Source organism: Bidens hawaiensis, unplaced genomic scaffold, assembly GCF_021521415.1.
Source record: "Bidens hawaiensis isolate Kalapana, Puna unplaced genomic scaffold, B.hawaiensis_p1.1 tig00005061_1, whole genome shotgun sequence".
Taxonomy (NCBI): domain Eukaryota; kingdom Viridiplantae; phylum Streptophyta; class Magnoliopsida; order Asterales; family Asteraceae; genus Bidens; species Bidens hawaiensis.
Window position 1 is genome coordinate 934,726 of NW_027491322.1, and position 23,826 is coordinate 958,551.

At 36.2% G+C, this 23,826-nt stretch overlaps 1 protein-coding gene, 1 long non-coding RNA gene and 1 pseudogene across 3 annotated transcripts; all 3 read left to right on the forward strand.

Annotated features, from left to right (window-relative positions):
- Window positions 1-6,963: 6,963 nt before the first annotated feature.
- On the forward strand, window positions 6,964-10,219 carry LOC143628752 (uncharacterized). Its single transcript, XM_077098248.1, has 9 exons — window positions 6,964-7,094; window positions 8,075-8,233; window positions 8,389-8,448; window positions 8,550-8,645; window positions 8,815-8,907; window positions 9,003-9,146; window positions 9,646-9,753; window positions 9,846-9,897; window positions 9,987-10,219. The coding sequence occupies exons 1-9, from the start codon at window positions 7,008-7,010 to the stop codon at window positions 10,019-10,021; spliced, it is 834 nt and encodes a 277-aa protein (XP_076954363.1). The 5' UTR covers window positions 6,964-7,007; the 3' UTR covers window positions 10,022-10,219.
- Window positions 10,220-16,693: 6,474 nt separating this feature from the next.
- LOC143628753 (uncharacterized) lies at window positions 16,694-17,284 on the forward strand. Its single transcript, XR_013152815.1, has 3 exons — window positions 16,694-16,756; window positions 16,975-17,034; window positions 17,138-17,284. It is a non-coding gene; the product is annotated as an uncharacterized LOC143628753 (long non-coding RNA).
- Window positions 17,285-19,443: 2,159 nt separating this feature from the next.
- Window positions 19,444-23,565, forward strand: LOC143628685 (BRCA1-associated RING domain protein 1-like; annotated as a pseudogene). Its single transcript, XR_013152800.1, has 10 exons — window positions 19,444-19,552; window positions 20,043-20,410; window positions 21,121-21,396; window positions 21,484-21,584; window positions 21,698-21,884; window positions 21,967-22,058; window positions 22,577-22,667; window positions 22,766-22,931; window positions 23,024-23,142; window positions 23,236-23,565. The product of XR_013152800.1 is annotated as a BRCA1-associated RING domain protein 1-like (transcript).
- Window positions 23,566-23,826: the final 261 nt, after the last annotated feature.

Below are 23,826 nucleotides of genomic sequence, written 5' to 3' on the forward strand. Positions count from 1 at the left end.
AATTCATGCATCACCATGACTTTCCGAATTCCCAATTTAAAATATACGAGTAAACGAGTATTGGAGATTGACGATTCATGTATCACCATGACTTTCCAATCTTCAATATAAAATATACAAGAAAATGAGTATTGGAGGTTGACAATTCATGTATCACCATGACTTTTCAAGTCTCCAACCTCAGAACATAATCGTAAATGGAAATTGAAAATCAACTATTCATGTATCACCATGACTTTTCGGATTTTCAAATCCCACAAACGAATATGTAAGTAAAATCAATAAAAATCGAAATTCAACCAAAATCGAAATATCGCGAAATAGAACATAAAATCATATACTGCGCAAGTGCGAGCATATTCATAAATAACGAGTAATTAACAATAAGCGCGCAAACATGAGATTTCTCTCATGCGCGAGAAGGGACTCTTAGGTATTCTAGGCCGTTACGTCTAACCACCTATCCTAAAGTCAACGAGCTCTGATACCAATCTGTAACACCCCGACCAAAGGCGGATTATACATCGGGGCGCCACATATTGTTTCATTACTCGTGAAACTATTGGTGTCAATATTTATTAATACACATTTTATCGCGCACGCGCAGCGGGGAAAATAAAGAACATAAATCAAACATAAATCAATATATTATAAATTATAACATTCAAACATCATTAACTTGTCCTGATACATTTTAATTCTAGGTCCAAAAGTAAAAACGTCCTACGTGTCCACAAGCTCCAAAACAGCTACTGCAAACCTGAACATGTGTTAAAATAAACGTCAAACACTTGCGTGTTGGTGAGAAATCAAGTTTAATACAATACATAGATAACAATAAATCTGCGCGCAACATGTGTATGTCTGGTTTTCAACAAGGGTGTAATCTGATCGGGACCAACTCTAAGAGACAAGACTGCCAGTGCTCACAATTGAGCTCACAAACAAGACTAACTGTGCATGTGTAAACAAAAGAGAAAATCATAAACGAATGTTCTCCCGTGTTCATCTAATGGTACCATGAAAACTGCGGAATAGACCGTCCATACGGTTAATGATCCACACATACAAATAAACAGCCGAGTCTACGTCCTCAACACATGGGATACTGCGCGACTAAAGTTCATAAACAGTTTAAGACTCAAGTTTTGTATGAACACATGAACATCCCAAAGCATTTAAAATAAAAAGGGATTAGATACGAGATAACTCACTTGATAAACGATGCGGTGAAAGATATGCAAGAATCAACTCTTAAACAAGCAAAGTTAACCTATAATTAAGATTATTGTTTTAACGATCTGTTTTAAGTCTTGATAATAAGTTAGCATAATTAATAAGTAAATTATTATATAATATATATATATTACCGGAAAAGCAGGGCAGGACAGGGAGGAAGACGGAGGCAGAGAGGAAGACGGCAGAGAGAGCAAGGAGCAAGAGAACAGGAGAGATTAAGTGTTTGTGTGTGATGTGTTATGAAAATATTATTATTATATATAGGAAAACCCTAGGAGACACAAACCCTAGAAAAAGGGGAAAAGATCTCAAAAAGTAAAAGAAAATATATCAACGGTAAAAAGTTCTGAAAAGTAAAGATATCAAAAGATATGGCAGCTGCAGGGGGCAAGATAAAGCTGACAGGGAACAGTAAAAAGCATGGGCGGATCAGATAAAGGTACTGGTCAAGCATGGCAAAAGCAGATCTCAAAAGATTATGTCAGTCACTTTATCTGCCAACCAATGGGGTTGGTGCGCATGCTGCGCCAAAAGTGGCTTTTCAGACATTAGATGGGTTAGGTCAACGGCTCAAAAGATAAGACAACACAAAAGCAAACGGCTAGATTTAAACAGAAGATACAAGGGTTAAGCGCGGGAAGGCTGAGTGCGCGAGCGCGAAGGCTGGCACAACAACCCTTAGCGCACTGCGGGAAGAATCGCATCCTTAGCGTGCTGCGTGAACTAGAATTCTAAGCGCATCGCGGGAAGAACATACATTCTTAGCGCATTGCGGGAAGAACATGCATTCTTAGCGCGCTGCGAGAAGAGTTCTCTTCACGCATCGCAGGAACAAGATGTCTTCACGCAGGCTTCCATGTAAGGAGTCTGGCGCGTGGAGCTGCAGACATCCTTAGGCGGGAAGAACCAAAGGACAAGCAAAGAGTTGAGGGAAACAAGGCTTAAGGGCGGGACGGCGACAAGAGGGAAAAGAAGGCGGAATGAGAGAAGGAAGAGGGAGGGGACGGCGGAAAGAAAGAGAGAGAGGCGGGAAGGAAAATATATATTATTATTAAAAGTAAAATATAAGTATAAATAAATATTAAATTATAAAAGAAAGAGATCGGGTCAGAGAAACGGGTACCTGGGTCGGGTCGGATCAGGGCAGATGTCACAGGCAGGTCAAAGAAGAACGAATGATCGTCAAAGGGGAAGAAAGGATAGACCACAGGTTCAGTGTTACTGTTGTGATGAGTTTGGTCACTTTGCGGCTATGTGTCCGGAACGTATGAAGAAAAAGGAAGAATCTAATTTGAACAAAGTTGATAATTTTGATCCATCTTTGTTTATGATAAAAGGTGATCAGAAAACGGTTTTTCTGAATGAAGACGGTGTGATTCCAAAGCGTTTCGAAACCAAACCGGTGGAAAAAGATGTTTGGTATCTCGACAACGGAGCATCGAATCACATGACGGGTAATAAAGCGTACTTTTATGAATTGAATGAACAAGAAACGGGAACGGTGAAGTTCGGAGATGAATCTTGTATTGATATTCGGGGGAAAGGGTCGGTGTTAATTGAAAGAAAAACGAGGGAGCAGCGCCTGTTGACCGATGTCTACTACATCCCGAGCCTACAGTGCAATATCATAAGTCTTGGTCAAGCAACGGAAGGTAGATGCGAGATTCACATGAAAAATGATTTGCTAACCATTAAAGATGATACAGGTAAGCTTTTGATGAAGGTGACAAGGACCAAGGACCGATTATACAAGATTAGCCTCAAGATAGCTAGTCCCGGTAAACGAAATAGTATTGGAATGAAGAATTTTGCAGGTCGGGATCTTCAAAGTATTGGACTGAACGAAGACAAGCCAGGTACGAGTCAGCTTCCAATCAAAGATCCAAGTTCCAAAATTCAAAGTCCAAAGAAAAGTGTTCAAGAACTTAAACGCGTGGTCAAGAAAGTGATTTGAGCCCAAGGGAAGGCGTCTAATGATCAAACGAAGCAAGTGTTACTTCAAGCTAGGTGGAGCCTAAAGAACATTGCAAGAGATCAAGAAAAGCCTCAGGAGAATCAAGAGAATGATGAGAAGCGTGAAGTTGAAGACCCGTCTAGTTCAAGTCGGAAATTAGGGGGTGAGTTGGGTGAGTTGGATACAACAATTGGGGGGGGGGGTGATTGTTGGCTCAATTGTTGTTTGGCCCAAGTGTAAAGCCCAACCCAAGAATTATTAGGGTTTTATATATTTGGTAATGTCTTGGCTAGCAAGTTTGGTTAGCCTATATAAGCCGAGTTATGGTTAGACATTAGAATAAGAGAAGTTGGTGCAACCAAGTTAGGGTTCATCAATAGTCAAACCGAGTTAGGGTTTGAGAGTTTGTAATTAGTTTTTTAAGTTATATTTTCTGATTAATATAAACGAGAGTTAGTCGTTTTATTCGTGTTGATTATCGATCTGGGACTTGAAACCCGATTACTCGAAATCATATATCAATTTAACCAAACTAAATACCCATGTTTTTTTTATTATGTTTTCTCTTAACTCTTGTCTCTATTAACGTTTCATTCTAGTAGATTAAATAAAATATGTGACATGGTTTATAATTAAGTATGGGATTGAGATTACTAGTGCATGTATCCAAGTTGTTGCTATCTTCTATAGGTTTATTTCCATGATCTTGTAATGCTTATTACATAGAAACTACCCATCACACACACAAACACTTACCATAAACACATGTGAATACAAAAAGGGTTAATCGCCCTGCTAATACAAAGTTCAACACAAAATTAACAAAAAAATGAAATTATACTAACGGACAACTTCATTAGTGATTATCGACGAATCACAGTGAATTTTATAAAGGTCGTTGGTGATAAGCCACGGATAAAAAAGCCTAAAGAAAAAGTTTGAATGTTCAAAAGCTCCATTTACTTACAAGAGTTATGTTGCCAAAACGTCTATAAGTTATCCATTCCTCTTTGTGTCTGGTACACTTAATATATGTCTAGTTACTTCACAAGACATGTTGCTACACATGTTATGTAGGTGGCCCGCAGTTGTACGTGGGAGTGGATTGCTAAAGGGTGAGAGAATGGCCGTCCCTTCGGTTTTGGGACCACTCGGGATTCATGGCTGGTGATGCTGATAGTTGTAGCACCGAAGATCTTATGCTCTTAGTCCTTTTGCATAGATGTGTTTCCTTTTTATAAGCTCTTAAATTTGATTGCTCAAAAAATACCACAGATCATTGGTATAATATATGCTTAATATTTTTGTAGGTGATATTAACCGGAGGTGATGTAGAGGAGTAGCAAGCAAAAGAAAAGTAGGTGCACGAGTTGCTTATGGCTAAACAACACGTCAAAGACTTTTAATTCCTGTGATGTAGGGATATAATGGAGCCAAGTCATTATGAGTTACTCAGATTCGTTAAAATTAGAATCAATTGCAAGCTTAAACAAACTTATCATTTATACAATTTTTATTTATAATATTTACATATTACAATAATGATAGTTTTATACAAAATTATAAAAATAACTAAAGAATACATGTTATATTATGTATAAAGATTATAATTGAAACATATGCTAAAATAATTACAAAATAAATAATAAATAAATAAGTCAAACATCCCTCACTTGTGGTCTAGTGGTAAAAGGTTGTGTTTTCAAGTGGATACCCAAGTTTGATCCCTATCTGTAGCACTTTGAGTGGATATTGGCGAAGGATTTCAGCTAGGCCTTGCAAAGTTGTCAATTCGAATCCCAAGCCCACCCGGGTTTTAGTTCATTGTGTGTTAGCTCTTGTGATGACAAAACGACTGTCAAGTAACAGCAGGAGGTATGGTTTCCGGGGAGAACACCCAAGCCAAACTTTGAAGCTAGCGCGAGTCCGATTAAAACAACATAGTCTTGCCGAAGTGGGACAACAGAGCTCTTCAAGTTGAAGAGTACAATGACCTACCACACAAAAAAAATTCATCGTTTCAAAATAAAATATAAATAAATTAATAAATCAAACCCAAGCTAAGCTTAACACCTTTACTGAAATGATAATAGGGTTAGGATAAAAAAAAACCTATTTAATTTGAGAAAACTCTATAAATCAATTTCAACCGTAAGTTTTTAATTAAAGCTTGAAAATTGTGGTACACAATTAAAATTAATAAAAAAAATGTGAAAGTAAAATTACATTTTCTATCTCATTTTTTTTTCGAACTGTGAACTTTTATAAACACCAACACCCAAAAAGAAACACCTAGACACGCCCTGTCTCCACTAGCCGGAGCACAAAGCAACACCAAAAACGACAAGTTACATGAATTTAAATTTACACCAATTCAACCACTCTATCGATCTATGTTTTGATCTATAACCAAAGAAATCCAAGCGATTTAATACGTCTTATTATCTATTCCACCTTGACTTCCTTACCTTCAAACATCTTTTCATTTCGCGCCTTTCAAATACTCCAACAAGCTATAATAATGATCCCATGTAACGCCTCTTTCTCTATCTCCCCAATCTTTATGGTCTTGTGAATCTCCAAAAGATCGCTGATCGAAAACCCAAAAATAGGTGGTATTTTACACCATCGACTAATATGATCCCACACCATCGCTGACATTAAACAACCTGTAGTGAGATGATCGGCTGATTCCCGACCCATCTCACAAAAAGTACAACTAGTATCCGGAACCCTTATATTCCTTCTTTCAAGCGCCTCCTGAGTTGGTATTCTATTCATCTCGGCCCTCCACATGTGAATGTTGCACTTCGCGGGGACCCATTTACTCTACTTCCAAACATAATTATTCCCAACATATTTATTTTTAATCATCAGGTCTCTTACCGAGCTTACCGAAAACACTCCATTGTTGTCTTCAGTCCACGTCCAAGTATCCGGCCCAACTTTCCAATCTGCTGAAACCATAACTTTCCCATTGTTTCATTTCTTGGGCTGAGTTTGGAGGCCTAATTCAGTTCCAAGCCCAACCGATTATCCCCTCCAGTTTCCAAAACCGATCCTTAACCTTGCATAACTTATTTTTTTTCCAATTTAAACAGGTTGGGGCAGATCTCTTTTAAGTTTTGAATTATCTGTCCAAAATCTTAGCTTCTGACCATCTTACTACCTTTATCAAATCAACCACCTTACTACCTCATCCCCATCTTAGCATATTAATTGTCTTAGAAATATTTAACCAAACACCAGTATTTCCCTTCTTACTAGGAACTACTTCTCGATCATTTAATTGATTGTGCAAAGAGTCAATCACTCTTTTCCAAAGCCCGTTTTCTTCTGTTTTGTATCTCCAACCCACTTAACCAAAAGAGCATCATTCACATTTTCTATCTCCTAAAAAATATGTTTAAAAGTTAAAAAAAAAATATGAAACAATTTTTTTTCCCGATGTTTTGTAAATATAACAACATATATTACATATAAAAAACGATATTATATAAGATTTTTACGGATTTTTCTCAATTCAAATGAGTTTCCATCGGGTTCCGATGATAATATATTGAAATATTTAATCCATAAATAATAAAAACAATTTTTGTTACACATTTTTATACTGTGTAAAGACAAACAAGTAAAGCATTGAGTCAAAGTGCGAAAGAACCACAAACCCTAATCTCTTCATCAAGCTCAAAGGTAAGCAACCTAACATCTTCCTTCCGATCTTCAATTTATACTCGATTGCTTTAACCAATCTTCTTTAATTATTTCAGGTGTATTGGATTGGAGCTGCTAGGGTTTATTATTGTTATTATTAATGGAGGATGAGAAGGATGCGTTTTACGTTGTGAGGAAAGGAGACATTGTTGGTGTCTACAAAAATTTCAATGATTTTCAACCTCTGGTAGTAATAATAATAATAACATTACATATGCATACATATATGATATATCATGAAATTGACACCAGATCTTCCGACTGGTAGCATGTCAATATCGACTATTTATTTGAATCAGGGCTGTGCACGGTTCGGTTCAGTTATTAGCAACTGAAACCGATCGGTTTTCGGTTAATTTTGATTCGGTTCGGTTATTGCATACTTCTAATTTGAATACAAAATTGGACAAAGTTAGGGTCTTTCGAGGCGTTCAGGTCCCAAAAGCCGGTGTTACTCTTATGCTCAAATAAATTAGTTTTATTTACAACCATTCGTAGTAATCTTTCATAGATTTTTGGTCCCTTTGGTTATTTTTACTTATCAGCCTCAAGGACCCTCATTTTGAGTTGGTAGTCCTCTATGCAGTCGACATCGCCGATATATGATGTATCGGTTATCGGTCGTTTGGTATAATATTGGTCAGAATATCGGTACCGATAATATATCAGCGATATTGACCGATATATCACTGATATTCCCAATATCAATGTTTTAAGTCTTAATTATCAATTTTCAATGTTAGTGTCATTTCTTACTTGCTACGATTGTTAGTGTTTTGCAAGTTGCAAAAGGTTAATAATTTGTTAATGGTAGGAGAGTATACTGAATTATTAGTGTTAAATTGCTATGTATATATAAATTTTACATTATATTAAAATTACCGATATCCCACCACGATAACTGATATCTTAGATACCGGTCCTTGACTGATATCCAATTTTTTTCCACATTAACTGCTTAGGTAGTCCTTGAAGCTATGAATAGCAATAATAACTTTTTCACTCAAGTTAATTATCGTATTTGCATAAACCTTTTTTGTGTTGTTTAAGATAGTTATATTATATGTGTAAAGTGTATACCTTTTATGTTACTCAAGTTAATTGTTGCATTTGCAATTCTTGAACTATATGTATCACTTATTATAGTTATTTTCTTACTATTTGTAGCTATATGGACCCAATGTTGCTGTGTTTAAAGGCTATCGATTGCCCAAGGCTGGTGAAGAATACCTTGCCACAAATGGGCTGAGCAATGCAATATACTCTATTGGTGCCTCGGATGTACAAAGTCAACTTTTTGGTCAACTTGTTCCTTGTCCTTTTCAGGTTTAACTATTTCATTCATTTTAATTCATTTGGTACTTTATATTTCATCACATACTCATATGTTTTAAGGGCGTGTAGCTAGACATAGTATAGCTTCAATAATTTTAGTAACAACTATCAGTTTAAGACATTGTATTATTTTGATTTTGTTTCAGCAACCATCTTTCGCTAACGGTAAAGTTGGTACTAGGAATCCTTCTGATAATTGGACAAAGGTGATTTTTTTACATAAATTTGTAATTTTTGCATATTTTAATCACTGCAACTTGTTTAGGGCTCTGCTGAAATTTATTATTTTTATGTTTTCTTTGTGCAGAAAAAAACTGGATCAACATCTACTCAAGAAGGTTCTCAGAGAAAGCTACCCGAACTTGAAAGCTTTATGGAGACACTACCAGTTTCTGCTTATGGTGTGAGGTTTTAACCCATTTAATCTATACAGTATTAGGTTCTAGACTAATAACTTTCACTGAAAACCTTTCTGATCATTTAATATTCTTGTAGTCAACTTGTTTTGCTCAATTATACGTTTCGTGTTTTTAATCGCCGGTTACATCTATTAACGCATTGACCATTTTCAGTGCTCATGTATTCTTGAATTCGATGGTGCATCAAAAGGGAACCCTGGACCATCGGGTGCAGGGGCCGTGCTGCGTGTAATAGATGGAAGTCTGGTATACTCTTAATCATCACACTCCCGTAATACAATAATAATTATGATTGTACTTTTTTTTTGTAGTATTTGGAGGTCTGAGTTTGAAATTTGTAGGTTTATCGTTTGCGTGAAGGTTTGGGTGTTGCAACAAACAATGTTGCTGAATATCGGGCAGTTATTTTAGGATTGAGATATGCCCTTGATAGAGGATTTAGGCATATTAGGGTGCAAGGGGACTCCAAACTTGCCTGTATGCAGGTATGCCTTTTCTTTTATGGGTCTCAAACTGTCAATATTGGTTAAAATCTAATATTACTGACTTGTTGAGTTAATGAAATGAGTAGGTCACTACTATGTAAGCATATTAGTATACATATATACATGGATATGTGTGTGTCTATTAATCTGTTGAGAGCTAGGTGAACCGCTTTAAAAAATATGGGATTGAACCGACATTGTTATATTTTTTTAATAAAAATTTAGTAGAGGATATAAAATCAAAGAAATAGTGCAGAGAGAAATAAGCCATTTTTTCCAAAACTTTTATGTATGCATTCTTTTCAATTTTACTCTTCATCGAAACACTATGTTACGTGGTTTTGGTGGTTCTCAATATAATATCGGTTCTGGAATGAACATGCTCCTATATATGCGGGATTGTAAGATTTTCTTTTTGGCAAACCTTGAAATTAAAATCAAATATTTGCTTGTATCAATCAGTTCTAAGAGCCGGTGTCTTAAAACACGTATAAAACAGGTAAACGGTTTATGGAAAACCAAAACTGAGAACATGACGAGCTTGTGCAAAGTAGCGAAGGAGCTGAAACATAAGTTTGCAACTTTCCAGATTTGTCATGTAGAAAGGGTATGCATATATACTTCTGTTCTTACTTCTTAAAGCCTCGCCAACATACAAATGAAACCTCGTCTTATGTTCTTTTTTATGATATTTTAAAGGAGTTCAACACTGAAGCTGATGCTCAAGCAAATATGGGAATACATCTCCAGGGTAAGATGTTATTGGATTATTTTTTGAAAAGAAAAAAAAAGAGATTATTAATATATATATATATATATATATATATATTCTGTTTACAGTTGGAGAGGTTCAAGAGGAAGTTGAGAGGAGATAGATGAAAGGAGTTTTATGTTCTTCGGTGCGAGTTAAGGGGTAGATTTGTCACCATTTGTGTAGCATTAGAATGTGTTCATGCACTTTGATCATTGTATGTGTAACTTGTAGGTAAATATGCAGGACTATAACTGTGTTGTTGTGTTAAGTTAGAACATGACCCTTTTCAAACCTGATGTGTAATTTATAAAGTAGGCCATGTCGAGCCGTTATCGTCTAAAATCATTTGATTTTACGAGTATGAAGACGTCTTTTCTACGTGTGACGTGAAATTTGAACATTGAAGGCGACCTTAGTTATTTTAGTTATTGTTAAAAAACATGCGAGAAAAAAGAGCAAACAACATGCACCTGTTTTTTTAAAATTGATTATATGCTATTAAATATCAATGTGTAAGTTTACCTGTTAATTATATCGTAAGAGAAGACAAACGGGCAACAAGCTGCGTTGCTACCTTTTTTTATAAACATTCAAACTTGTTAATCTTAGATACTGTAGACGTTCTAACTTAATCTTCAAAGATGAACATTTAATTCCGCTCTAAAAGAGTTTTGGGTTATTGAAAGTCACATGCCTGATTCACATTGTGATTTATCTTATTTCGTAGTATTGATTTCGTTGGATTATGGATAAAGAATTAATCTACAAAAATTGTGTAGTGAACCGATAAACATTTAATTTCACTCTACCAAGAGTTTTAGGTTACTGAAAGTCACATGTCCGGCTTACATTCAATAATAATTATATGATTTAACTTTTAGTTTTGAATAGAGATGTTCAAAACGGTTTGGGACTAGTAACCGGAACCGGTTCCTATATTCAAAACCCCCTTTGAAACCGGTTCTAGGCTCGAACCGGTTAGGGAACCGAACCGGTTCTCCCACCCTCGGACCCCTAACCTATGGAACCGGTTCTTACCGGTTCCTAAACCTGTTCCTGCACTGTAACCGGTTCCAACCGGTTACAGTGTAAAAATTTTTTTTTTTTCGTTTTTCGTTTGCGATTTGGATTCTAAACTACGATTCGTATTTGTATAGCATGAAAAATAAACAAAACAATTAACATAAAATTCATTTTATTTACTTTAAGAAGTTCAAAAAAAAAAAGGTTACATGTTTTGAAATCTTCAAAAACAAACTAACAAAACATTAAACTTATAAATATAAAGTTGTGACATATTGTTTCTAGAAAAGCCTTCTTGTTCGTCGTAATTATTGAGAGTGGCGACTTCTTCCTCGGAATTACTTGTAGAAATGTCTTCTTGTTCGTCGTGCACTCGAACATCAAGTGGTGTTTCATCTTCGAGAGTGGTTAAGTGTTGAATACGATCGATTGAGTCCAAGTGATCCTTTAAGCAAATGCACATCTCCACCGACTCCGAATTTAGTCTTGTTCTTCTCACCGATATTACCCTGCCACTAAGAGAAAAAGCGGATTCCGAAGCTACCGTAGAAGCTTGGACGGTTAGTAAATCACGGGCCATGGTGGCAAGAATCGGAAACTCGGTTTCCTTTACCTTCCACCAAGCCAAAACATCAAAAGTGTCATATTCCTCTTCGGATAAACCGGTAGAGTAATCATTTGCACTATACCTTCCTAGTTCGCTTGAAGGGGTGTTACCCCTTTGTTTTTTAGCCGTTACGTTGCGAACGGTGTTCATAAGGCTAATCATGGGATCTCGTACTCTAGTAGCACTTGAACTTGATGAAGACCCCCCGGCATAGGCATGTGTATGTTTGACCCATATTTATTTAAATAAAAGTCATACATAAATTTAAAATTCAAGTTAAAATAATTTTTTGCCTCTGTTGAAAAGTTTGGGTCAATTTCATGCATATCTAAGGCTGAAAAAATTTCGTCTATCACACATTCAACCCCCGTAACATTTAACATTGGGTTTAAAGCGGCGGCGCAAGTAAAAACCGGTGGCAATTCAAGAAAGTATTTTTTTAATTTAAACTTCATTGGTAATATGATGTTTGAAAACATTGGACTTTTATTTTCAAATTCTTTAAGATTGTTAACCATTAAAAATAACTCCGAAAGAACCAAGGGACTTGTCGGATAATACGTTCCCGATAGTTTCGTAGTTGATGTTTTAAAAACTTCAAGAAAAGTCGATAAGTCATTGATAATTTCCCATTTCTCATTTGAAAAGGGGATTGCCAAATCATTCTCGGCAAGACTAGAATGAAACATTTGTAAAGTTTCTCTTTGTTCCAAAGCACTTTGAAACATTGTGCAAGTGGAATTCCATCGATGAGGTACATCCCAATTAGCTCCCAAAGCTTTTCTTCCCGTATCTTTACAAAATTTTATATAATCCATTTGTCTTTTTTTACTTTTCTTAAAAACTTCATGTAGCATTAGTCTAAAATCGTTTATAACCGATGTAACCTCATCCGAAGCAAGTCCGTCTTGCACGATTAAATTAATGATATGTGCAACACACCTTGAGTGAAAAATACACCATTGCAAATCGGCGTATATTTTAATTTTAATTTATCAACCGCCGATGTATTATTCGACGCGTTATCAAATGCCATTGAAAATATTTTATTTTCTAGTTTATAAGTTTTTATAACATAATCTAAAATTTCAAACAAATTATCTCCCGTATGTGGATACTCAAAGAGTTCGAAAGCAATGGTGCGTTTCATCATTTCCCACGATGACAGGTCTACCCAATGAGCGGTGACACAAAGATAAGATTCGGGTAGACCATGTGGAGCCGACCAAACATCACTAGTTAAGTTTATTCCCGTATTTATATTTTCAAAATATGCAATTAGTACCTCTTTGGCCTTCTTCCACAATTTTAAACAATAACGTTTAAGAGTATGACGACTTACGTGAGTGTATTGTGGTTGAAGCGTATCTCGAATCATGGCGGTTAAGCGAGGGTTGTCGAAGTGGCTAAACGGCAAAGCTTCTTGAATCACAAACTTCGCCATACGATCTTGAACTCGATCAATTTGGTATGTAAATATTCCGCCTTCACTATCCATTTGCGTTTGTTGCGAATCGACGTTCTTTTTCAACGCCTTGCAATACGGTTTTTCGATGTGTTTCTTCAAATTTGAATTCGAAAGTGGGTTTAAATAAACCCCACAAAACTTGCACCGAGCCTTCAATGAATGGTCACTCAATTCAACCAAATCCCAATTGCACCAAATCTCTTGATTACGATTATGAGGTACAATACGAACGAAACTTGGTTCGGCGTTGGAACCTTGACCAACCGATGATTGTGAGGCAGCCATAACAACAAATATGAATATAGAAGAAGAGAAAACAAGAGATTAGAGAACTCAAAACGTTGTAATAGCGTTTTTTTGTATTTCTTTGCGTTCGGGTTTGCGTTTTGAGTGTTGTGATGAACCCATGACACCAAATACCTATTTATACTAGTAGTGGGGTGCTTGGGGGAGCCAAAAAACGGCTATTTTTGACCCCAACGGTCAAAAAACGGCCAAAAAACGGCTATATCGATCCAACGGCTAGAACCGGTTCCGGATGGAACCGGTTCCTAACCGGTTCCGGTTCCTACCCGCCCCCACTCAGAAATGCAAGAACCGGTCACGGATCATCGGGTTGAATCAGATAGGGTCCGGTTCCTACAAAAATCGGGTAGGAACCGGTTCGGGTCCGGTTCGGTTCCACCGGTTCCGGTTCCGAAACCGGTTTTTTTGATCATCTCTAGTTTTGAACTACCAACAAAGCCTGGTCACATAGTAAACCCATTGACAAAAACCACTCTCACATGTGATCGCAAACAATGTTGGTAACCCAGATTGCCACCGACTGATCTCTCGAAGACCCACTACAGCAAAACCCTGACTCGCACACGACATTTATTTTGTCATGAGCAATACTCCAACTGGCGTCCTCCATTACAGAAAAGTACCGCTAGAGCACTGCTCTTTTTGTTAATAAGCTTTAACAAACACACTATTTATAAGTTATCATCCTTATAAATTCAACTGCCAAAATTAGTTTCCACAGTTGACAACTCGTCTCGAAAACACTTACTCGGGTATTAGTTGCAGTTCCAAACATCTCTTAAAAAATAAACAACACTGGATAGGATAGTAGTGGTGCACAAAAAAACCGGTTCCAGACCCGACCTGGCGGTTCCTACCCGGAACCGGACCCGACCCTACCCACGGGTACGGACCGGGCTTTGGTTTCTCCTCGGAACTGTCCCGGAACCGGAACCGACCCGGACCCGGTGGAACCGGTTCCACCAATACCTGGTCAAAACCCGACCCAACCCTACCCGATACCCAAAAAAACCCGGAAACCGGTCAAATACCCGACTATACCCGGAATCAGATCCTACCTGGACCCGGTTTTAACTTTTATTAACCATACCCGAAACCGGTTACCGCCCGGTTCCTGTTCCTGAAAACCCGGTACTGGATAGGGTGATAATATACATAGTTACATACCTTCATCTCTCCATTCACCACATTGATGCAATTCTAAGTCAACAAATACCATTACATTAACTAATGGCAACCATTTATGCATCTCCTTCAATCTCTTGTTACGCATTTTTCAAACCCCATAAAACCGCTAACACACTTCACTCATCTCATCACTGCATCACCATTCCCAGTTCCAAAAGATTGAAGAACATAAGGGCTTCTTCTGTAACTGAACAAGACTCTGTTACTGTTCCAGTCTCACCTTCTGATGTTCTCACCATGTTCTTTCAGGGGGGTTATTGTGTTATGGTTGGAAAATGTATGCACACCAAAGTGTTTGATGAAATGCCTAGGAGAACTTGTTCATGTTTGGTTGTTTAAAGATATTTTTTTTAATTGGGTACTGGAATTTAATTGTAAGTGGACATGTTTTGGATAGAGGTGGCAAATGGGTTGGGTTGGGTTGGGTCGAACGGGTCATGGGTTGAAACGGGTTTGGGTCAGAATGAGTCAACTAAAACGGGTTGTTTTGGTTTGGGTCAGAATAGGTTAGGGTCGGAACGAGTCAGAACGGGTTTCGGGTTTTTTTCTTTTTTGGAACGAGAATAGCGGCAGAAACATTTTAGTTTTTTTAGATTTTTTGTTTTTTATTTATATTTTGAGTTATGATTTTTGGATTTTAAGTCCATCATAATGGAGAAATTACCAAAATATGCATGTTCGACCAAAATATTTGCAAAATAGGCATTGGATGGGCTATCGGGCTACAAAGGTGCCTAAACGGCAATAACTAGAGGTGTACAAAAAAACCGGTTTGGGACCGGTGTTAGGCAAACTGAACCGAACCGGTTTGGGTTTAAAACCGGTTTCACCCAAACCGGTTCCCAACCCGACCCAAACCGCCAGTTTCAAGATCGGTTGCTCTTAAAATCTACCAAACTGGTTTTAAAACCGAACCGGTTTGAGAAAAACCGGTTTAAAACTGGTTAAAACCGGTTTATAAACCGAACCGAACCGACGTGACCATGTCGGCCTATCTTGTGTCTAAACCGGTTTATAAACCGAACCGGTTTGAGTCAAACCGGTTTTGACCAGCCATTGATCAAACCGGTTCAGTTTATAAACCGGTTCGGTTTAGGTTTAAAACCATTTTGTACACCTCTAGCAATAACTGGGATCTAGTGTTGCCCTACACTTCTTTTTATGTTTCTTGGGAAAAACCAATCAGTGTGTTTTAACTTTTAACTAACCTAGCCTTTGACACGTGCGTTGTGATTTAACTAATAACTAAGTTAAAAAAGAAAAATAAATAAATGTGTGTGCGCGTTTTGCATGTAATTGATGGAGAGAAGTGGACCCCATCCGCTTTTCGTGTGGGAAGGCCCTATAGGGGGGTACCACCCAAGGGGCTAACGCCCTTCTTTAATCCGCCCATTTTGGCCTTCAAAGGCATTAAAGCGGATTTGGCTTTTGGTGCCTACCAATTTAATGCCCACAACGCTGAGTCTAATGGTGAGGCTCTGCTTTAGCCTAACCATTACAGGGTCAGTCCCCGCAGGGGGGGGGGGGGCTGGGTGGTTGACTGCCCCCGGCCGACAACCCGCTAATGGTTAAATTCAGTTACATAACAACTAGCTTAGTCTAGTGGCAAACGGGTATGACTTCCAACCAAAAGGTTGTGGGTTCTAGTCTCATTTGAGATATGTTTAAGCGTATTTTTATACAAAAGTTTTTTCCACAACTCAAATCATAACCAAGTAAGCCCATTTAAAAATTAAATTGTTTAAACCCAACAAAATATTTTTTTTACCTGCCCAAAATATTTTTTGTCTTCGGCCTAAATTTTTTTCAGTTCTCGGAGCCGGTCCTGAACCATTATTGCATAAATTTTCCTTCCCAAGAAACATAACAACAAGTGTAGAACACTACACTAGAGCTCATTCTTAGGCACCTTTGTAGCCCGATCACGACACATGCCACAACATGGTTTTGCCAACTCAGTTTACATAATATTCTGTGTTGGCTCCTTTGGTGCCTAATGGTGCCCGAAAAATTTGTGTCAAGCTGTGATTGGCCATGCTTATTATGGTAAATAAAAATTTACATGCGTATTTTGGTAATTATCCCTAGATATCTGTGACACCAATTCAAGATTCTGGTTTTATAACAGCATTGACCTAAAATACTATTCTTTGTTATCCAACTTTGTTCAAAGGCACTAATGTGATCTTTCATCTTTTTTGTATATGGAGGCTGAAGGAACAATGAGTGAAGCAGCCATTCCTTCTGTAACAAGTGCCATAGAGGTAAATGTAACCTGTCACCAATATGCCAGTATGTTATATATGTTTTATCAAGCAATTGTTTCGAATGTGTTGTACTAGTAACATTAGCATATTTATCTTAACTGTTATTTTCAGTTGTATGGTTTTTGTTGATTCCAAAATTAAAATAGTTATTTTGAAATTACATTTGTTTGCAGCCTCTTTTGAGTTATGCAACCCTGCACTTGTTTTTCTTTCAGGAAACAGATGGCATCTCAAACTTAAAGGTCCAAGTTCTCGAGGGTATTGCGAGTGTCGAGGTGAACACATTTTTAATATTATATTCTTTAAAGATCCCATTATTCAGTATGAAGACATCTTTGATTTTTGAACGCATATTGACCTGTTTTTGTTGTGTTCTAGTTGAAGAAGAAAACAACGGTGCAGGCTACCGGAGTGGCTTCTGGTCTGGTTGAGATCATACAAAACTCTGGATTCAAGTTGCAGGCACTGAATTTGAGCTTTGATGAAGATGGCAACTAAGTATATGGTTCCATTTGTTCATTATCTTGAAATATCTTGCGGATACTGTGTTTTTCATTTGTGTTTTGTTGTCTTCCCAAGTAATAGAGTTATGGAACATATATAGAGTTCTTTTATTGTACATTTGACCCGCAATGTCTCACTCTTATTGTTGTATTTTTCTAGTTAATAATGGATGTTAAAGATTGTTTTTGCAGCCATAATGAAATGCATGCCTTTGTTTAGGTATGCGTTAAAATGTGTATTTGTCTCTCTATTGTAATTGGATCCTTTTATATATATTAAATAATTGTCAAAAAAAAAGGTGTACCTTGAGCATGTAGGAGAACTTATTGTAAAATTAATATTAACAATTTTAAATAATTTACAATACAGAAATAAAGGAAATAATTTACAACCGAGAAAAAATAAAGGAAAAACAGGAAAGAAGGCGATTGTGGCTGAAGATTCATGTTCAACAAGGTTCTCTTGAAACGTATTACGAGTGTTTTCCTTAGTACTCGTTTGTCTTTCAGCAGACAGTAGCCGAAACAATGTGTACTGAAGAAGAAAACTCGAGTGCATGAAAAGTTGACCATAAATTGTAGGCTGTTGTTAGAAGTTTGCCACCATTCTTGGACTTTATGATATGAATGATGTGACTTTGTTTATGATGTGATTAATGTTGGGTGTTAACAGATGCAAATTATAATTTAATATTATGTAGCGTAGTCACTTGATATGCTCAAGATTAAGCCTAACAGACCGGCGAGATGGGCGGCTTCTGATGACGGGTCAAAATGTGTTCGGGTAAAAACGGGTTCTGAATAATATTAGTCCGGGTCAAATTGGGTTGTTTTAAAAAAAGTATCAATTTGGTTTGGATCAGAATGGGTCACTTTAGAAACGCGTCACTTTGGTTTGGGTCAAATCAAGTTCCAACATCAATCCGCTCATAACCGATAATCAGCATAACTGATGTTCAATTATCAAGGCTTAGGTTAGCACATGGTTTCGATTTCTGTTTTGGTTTCGATTTCAGTTAAGCACATAGTGCGATACAGTCAAAACAAGGTATTTGCAGTAACTGACATCACTAACCGAACCAAACCGATATGTGCTCGTATCAAACAAGTGGGTTGAACCAGGTAATGTGACTAAGGTCATTTCTTTTGTTGTGAATGATCAAGGTGTGATTCAACTTCTTGCTTAAACAGCATAGCATCAACAACATCAAACAGAAGTAGCATCAGTTGGGAAGTTTTTAATTTTTTTATTTTTGGTAAGAAGTTTAATAGTTTGAAAGTCTGAACTCGGACAGGTATAAAACTAGTTATATTAATCGGAGAGATGATTGTTATGGTTTGATAAAATATGTTAATTGAAGTGAATATATTTATTGTTATAACTATAGTCTATAACCTTTTCACTCATGCTTAAACATTTAAGATTGAGAAATAACTTCATTTCCCCTATATTATAATGGTTCCTTACAAGACCACTTTATGTTGCTATCCAAATATTTTATTTTGATCTTTTGTGGTCCACCTATGATAATAACTCGTAACTGCTTTTTAGGACCACTTGATGTCGCTATCCATGTTGATGTGACTTGATCTTAAGTCGGTTGTTTTGAGAGGTTACCTCTACAAAACATGACAGTTAATCTTAATTACTTATATATTTTTCTTCCTAACTCTTTTTGTTAACACCTAAACACTCGTAATTATGTAAGAGTCAGTGACAAAATTCTTCCTTTCAAGGCTTAAACCCTTAATAACAAAAGTAATCGCACACCTCTAGAAACTTCAATATACTCATTTAAAATACTAAAATTTTATAATTACCGACTTCATGAAATACAATATTTTTTCACATAGCCACTATATTGTTTCTTTTCCTTCTACATTTTAAAGGCAATTTATAATAAAAAAGCATGGTAAATAAGTAAACCATTTAATATTTACATTTATGACTAATTAATAAAACACTTCAAAATAATAATACTGGCATAGGAAAAGTTTAAATGCAAAAGAAAACAAAAATAAGAAGTGCATGAAGGATTTGTGGTCGTAAAAAAAAAACCCTCAAGACAAAATTGAAAAAAAATTCATAACTCTAAGATATAAACAAAAAATGAAAAAAAAAAAACCAAAATACACTTGGGTTTTTATTTTTAATTTGATTCTGACAGTTCTTGAATTGTTTTTAATGTTACAGAGGTGAAGTCTGCACCTTTCATGGAAAACATTGTGACCATCTTTAGGAATATTGAAGCTACCCTTAATGCAAATGTTATTCATCCTGTGTGTTCAGGTATGAAAAATACTTATTATTTCCAGTAATTTATATTAACTATGTTGCTCAATGTTTAAAGATGGACTCACGTGTTCATGGATCGGTTTGTGAAGGTCTTGAGCTCAAAATAATGGATTATTGCATTAAAGCCACAAGTTTTTGTTAATTAATAATTAATTGCATATTATACATTTGAACCTCAATTTTTTGGGTTATAAAACTTCATGTTAATTAATGAATTCAACAAAAAAAGTAGTTTGTTTCCTTCTTTTTATTGGTTTGTTTAAGTTTTTATTGGTTTTTGGTATGCGCAAAACGGAAACCGAACCTGAAATTTAGTTTTTAAATAAACATAAAGTGATAAAACCAAACTGTCTGTATTGGGTTGGGTTTGGTTTGGTTAGTTTGGTTTAATTATGTTGGTTATTTTTTTTTACTTAGGTTTCATGCACATCTCTAGATGGTCATGCTAGTAGTTTAAATTAATTTATAAAAAAATTTATTGCAGATATGGGGAAGCCATCAGCAAAATCTCCTGCTTCATTGAAGATTGATATTAATAACAGTTTAACAAATGAAAATGCTGGGATAACAAAAGAGGGTAATTCTAGTAATGGCCAATCCACAACTTTACAAACCGATGCGCCTAATTTAACATTCGGTTCTCTTGAAAACTTGGAAAAATGCATCACCCCAGAAAGTGTTAAAAGACCAGAGTTTAAGATTAGTGGTGCTAGTTCTAAGGTGCTGATAGCTCCTGATAATCAGTTGGAGAATGGTGTCGGTTTTACTCAGATGGAAAAATTGTGCCCTCTGTTATCAAGTGATTGCAAAGATGTGGATGGTAATTGCAGTGATCCAAACAGAAAGCATAAGGTAAGAAATGAACTGATGACTGCAACTCATTTACCCTCGAATCTGTTTGACCGTTTAAACGGGCCTGTTTTGGTCTAAACTTATTTGTGCATAATCCGTTCGACCTTTTTAAAACAACCCATTTTAGTCCAAACAAATTTGCTGCTGAACTCATTTGACTTTTTAAAATGGCATGTTTTAGTCTGTATTTATTTACAGTTGAGCCTGTTTGACTTGAACACTTTGTGGCGCGAAACTGTTTTGACTTTACACACAATGAGACTAGAGGTGCACAAACCGGTTTAAAACTTAAAACCGGTTTGGGTTAATACCGGTTCGGTTTGGTCAACAAAAGTCAACCGGTTTATGATAGGTTTCAATTCGGGTTGAAACCGGTTTTTTACCATGTTACGATCGGTTTTGGTTTGGGTTTTCTTCGGTTTCGGTTTGGTTTTTGCCCGGTTTTGGCTGGTTTCGGTTAACCAGTTTTGGTGGAGAAAATTACAAACTGGTTCCAAACCTGTGGTTTCATTCGGTTCCAAACCGGTTTCTACATAATTGGTTTCAAACCGGTTCGGTTTCGGTTAACCGGTTTATTTGCCCACCTCTAAATGAGATGGCCTGGTCCACCTGCTTTGCCAAAATTAGTCTTTAGTCTTTACTTTTAGCAATCTCATTGTTTTGGTTTTAGGATCAACGTTAACACCTGTCTAATTCATTAATCTTTTCAGACTTAAATAAGATATTCACTAAAAAGACATGCTGAAAATGATGCTTCTGGAGCCAAAAGTCACACCTCTGAAGGCAAAAGACAAAAGGAAACAGATGATATTAAGATGGAATCAAATCATAATCTTGATACCAGTAATGTTTCTTCCGAAAATGCAGCCACTGCGAGTTGCAACTCAGAAACCGAGTCCAAAAAGCCAGTTTCTGGTGAGCAGAAAGATCAAGCAAATTTGAAAAGTAATCCTTGTGCCTTTTGCCAGTGTTCCAAAGAAACAGAAGTAAGTTCAGTTAACTAAACTTTCTTGATATTATTGAACGCAAAAAACTTATAAAAGATTGATAATTTATAAATCTTGATTGAATAGGGAAGTGGAGCATTGGTAGCGTATGCCCACGGGAAAGAAGTTAATGGAAATGTGTCTAATTTCTCAAAAGTTACACATGTTCACGTAAAATGCACTGAATGGTATGTCTTTTTGACTTTTAATGTTATAAGTCACAAAAAAGTCATGAACTTTATGAATATTTATTGTGGGATTATTAATTATAACAATTTACTTGTGACATTAACAATTACAGGGCTCCTCAGATTTACTTTCAGAAAGGAATGATCAAGAATTTGGAGTCAGAAGTAAGTAGGGCTAGCAAGCTAAAATGCACCAGCTGTGGTAAAAAGGGTGCTGTTCTCGGCTGCTACATGAAATCATGCCAAAGGACTTATCATGTGCCGTGTGCATATGATATCCCGGAATGCAGATGGGACTGTGTGAGTGAACGTTTATACGTGTGTGTGCATTTTCGTGTTATGGTTTATGGTCATAGTTTTCTAACTTGTATGTGTTTTATAGGAGGATTTTTTGTTGCTGTGTCCAACTCACGAATCACACAAGTTTCATAAAGAGAAGAAGTTGAAAGCTGTGAAAGAAAACACTAATAAAAAGTAAGTACACAAGTTTGAGTTTATTTTGAACAATTATGTAAATACTATAAAAGCCCAACATAATTTATTATTTTGCTAAAAAAACTCTCAACCTAATTTTTGTATATTAATATTCAATAGTCACTTAACATGCTGCAAATACATGAAATAAATCCCTCAACCCAAGTTATGGAATATTAAAGTCTCTAAACCCTATTCTAAAATATTTCCATTATTTCATAAAGTGGCGTTTAACAATATTATAACAAAAGTGGTATTATTTTTATTTTGAGCAATTTTTAAGTTAAGCTGTATTTTTTTTTATTCGGAAATACATTCATTCTAGACATGCTTAGGGATTTTAATATACCAAAATTTGGTTTGTTGACTTTTCATGTATTTTTGACATGTTTAGAGATATTGAAATTAGGTTGAGTAAAGAAAATGTTTTTTTTATTATATCAATCTACTTAAATACACGATGAAAGTTGCTGATGAAAGTTGCCTGCTTGACGTTTCTTGTACCTATTTGATTGCAGAATATCTAAAAATCTGAATCACTGCACAACATTACTAAACGGTGGAAAGAATTTGGTGTTATGTGGTTCTGCTCTTTCTTTAGAACAAAAGGTTGTTAATTGTTATACAAAACTATTTACTTTTGGTAAAATAATTTATAAGTTCATGTGTCAATAGCTCTTTTTTAACCTTTGACTTTGAACATGCAGTTGACTATGTTTGACTTTGCAAGAACTAACGGATCATCGGTGTCGAAGTACTGGAAAGATAACGTAACACACGTAATTGCTGCCACCGATTCAAAGGGTGCATGTACAAGAACATTGAAAGTCCTCATGGCTATTTTGAGCGGAAAATGGATCGTTACAATTGAATGTAAGTTTTTAGTCTAAACCGTTGATCTTAGGGTTCAAATGTTTTATAAAACAAAAATGTGACATGGGCTTATATTATTTTTACCTTTTTAGGGTTAAAAGCTTGCGTGATAGCTGGACGTGTTGTGAATGAAGAACCATATGAAGTTGCTTTAGATACGCATGGTTGTTCGGGTGGGCCCGCAGCAGGGAGGCTAAGAGTTCTAAATAATGTAAAAGCTATTATTATTATTATTATTATTTGTTTTTATTATTATAAGTGGAAGCAAGACATGTTGGTGACAATAATATGTATGTTTTTGCAGGCTCCAAAGCTTTTTAACAACATGAAATTTTATTTTGTTGGCGATTTTGTTCAAGCGTTCAAGAATGATCTTTTGAACTTGGTTAAGACTGCTGGAGGCGTAATTAGTGAGAACAAAGACGATTTGGATCAAGAAACTTTTATTGTCTACAATGCTGACCTGTCATTTTGTGCTGAGGTGGCGGGCGAGAATTCTGTTAAGTCTCGAAGATTAGATGCAGCAGAGAGTGTAGCTCAAGAATACGGGTCAGGGTCACGGGTAGTTGAGCACACTTGGATTTTGGAATTGATCGCTGCGTGTAGATTAGTGCTTGTTCCATCAAGGGTTTAATATACTTTTAAGTTTTTTTGGTGCTTGAAACATTTTTTATGTAACTGTTTTGGGTGTGTTTTGTCACCCAGTTTGGAATTATAATAGTTCAGATATAATTTTTGTTAATGTTACTTTTGGAGAATTAAATGATGCTGAAAGTTTTATTTAGGGGTGTTCACAGTCCGTGCTGATTGGTTTTAACAAAAAAATCGACTAGTTTCTAACTATGGTTGATGGTTTAATAATTTGGTTTTAGCAGTTTTGGGCAATTCTTTTATT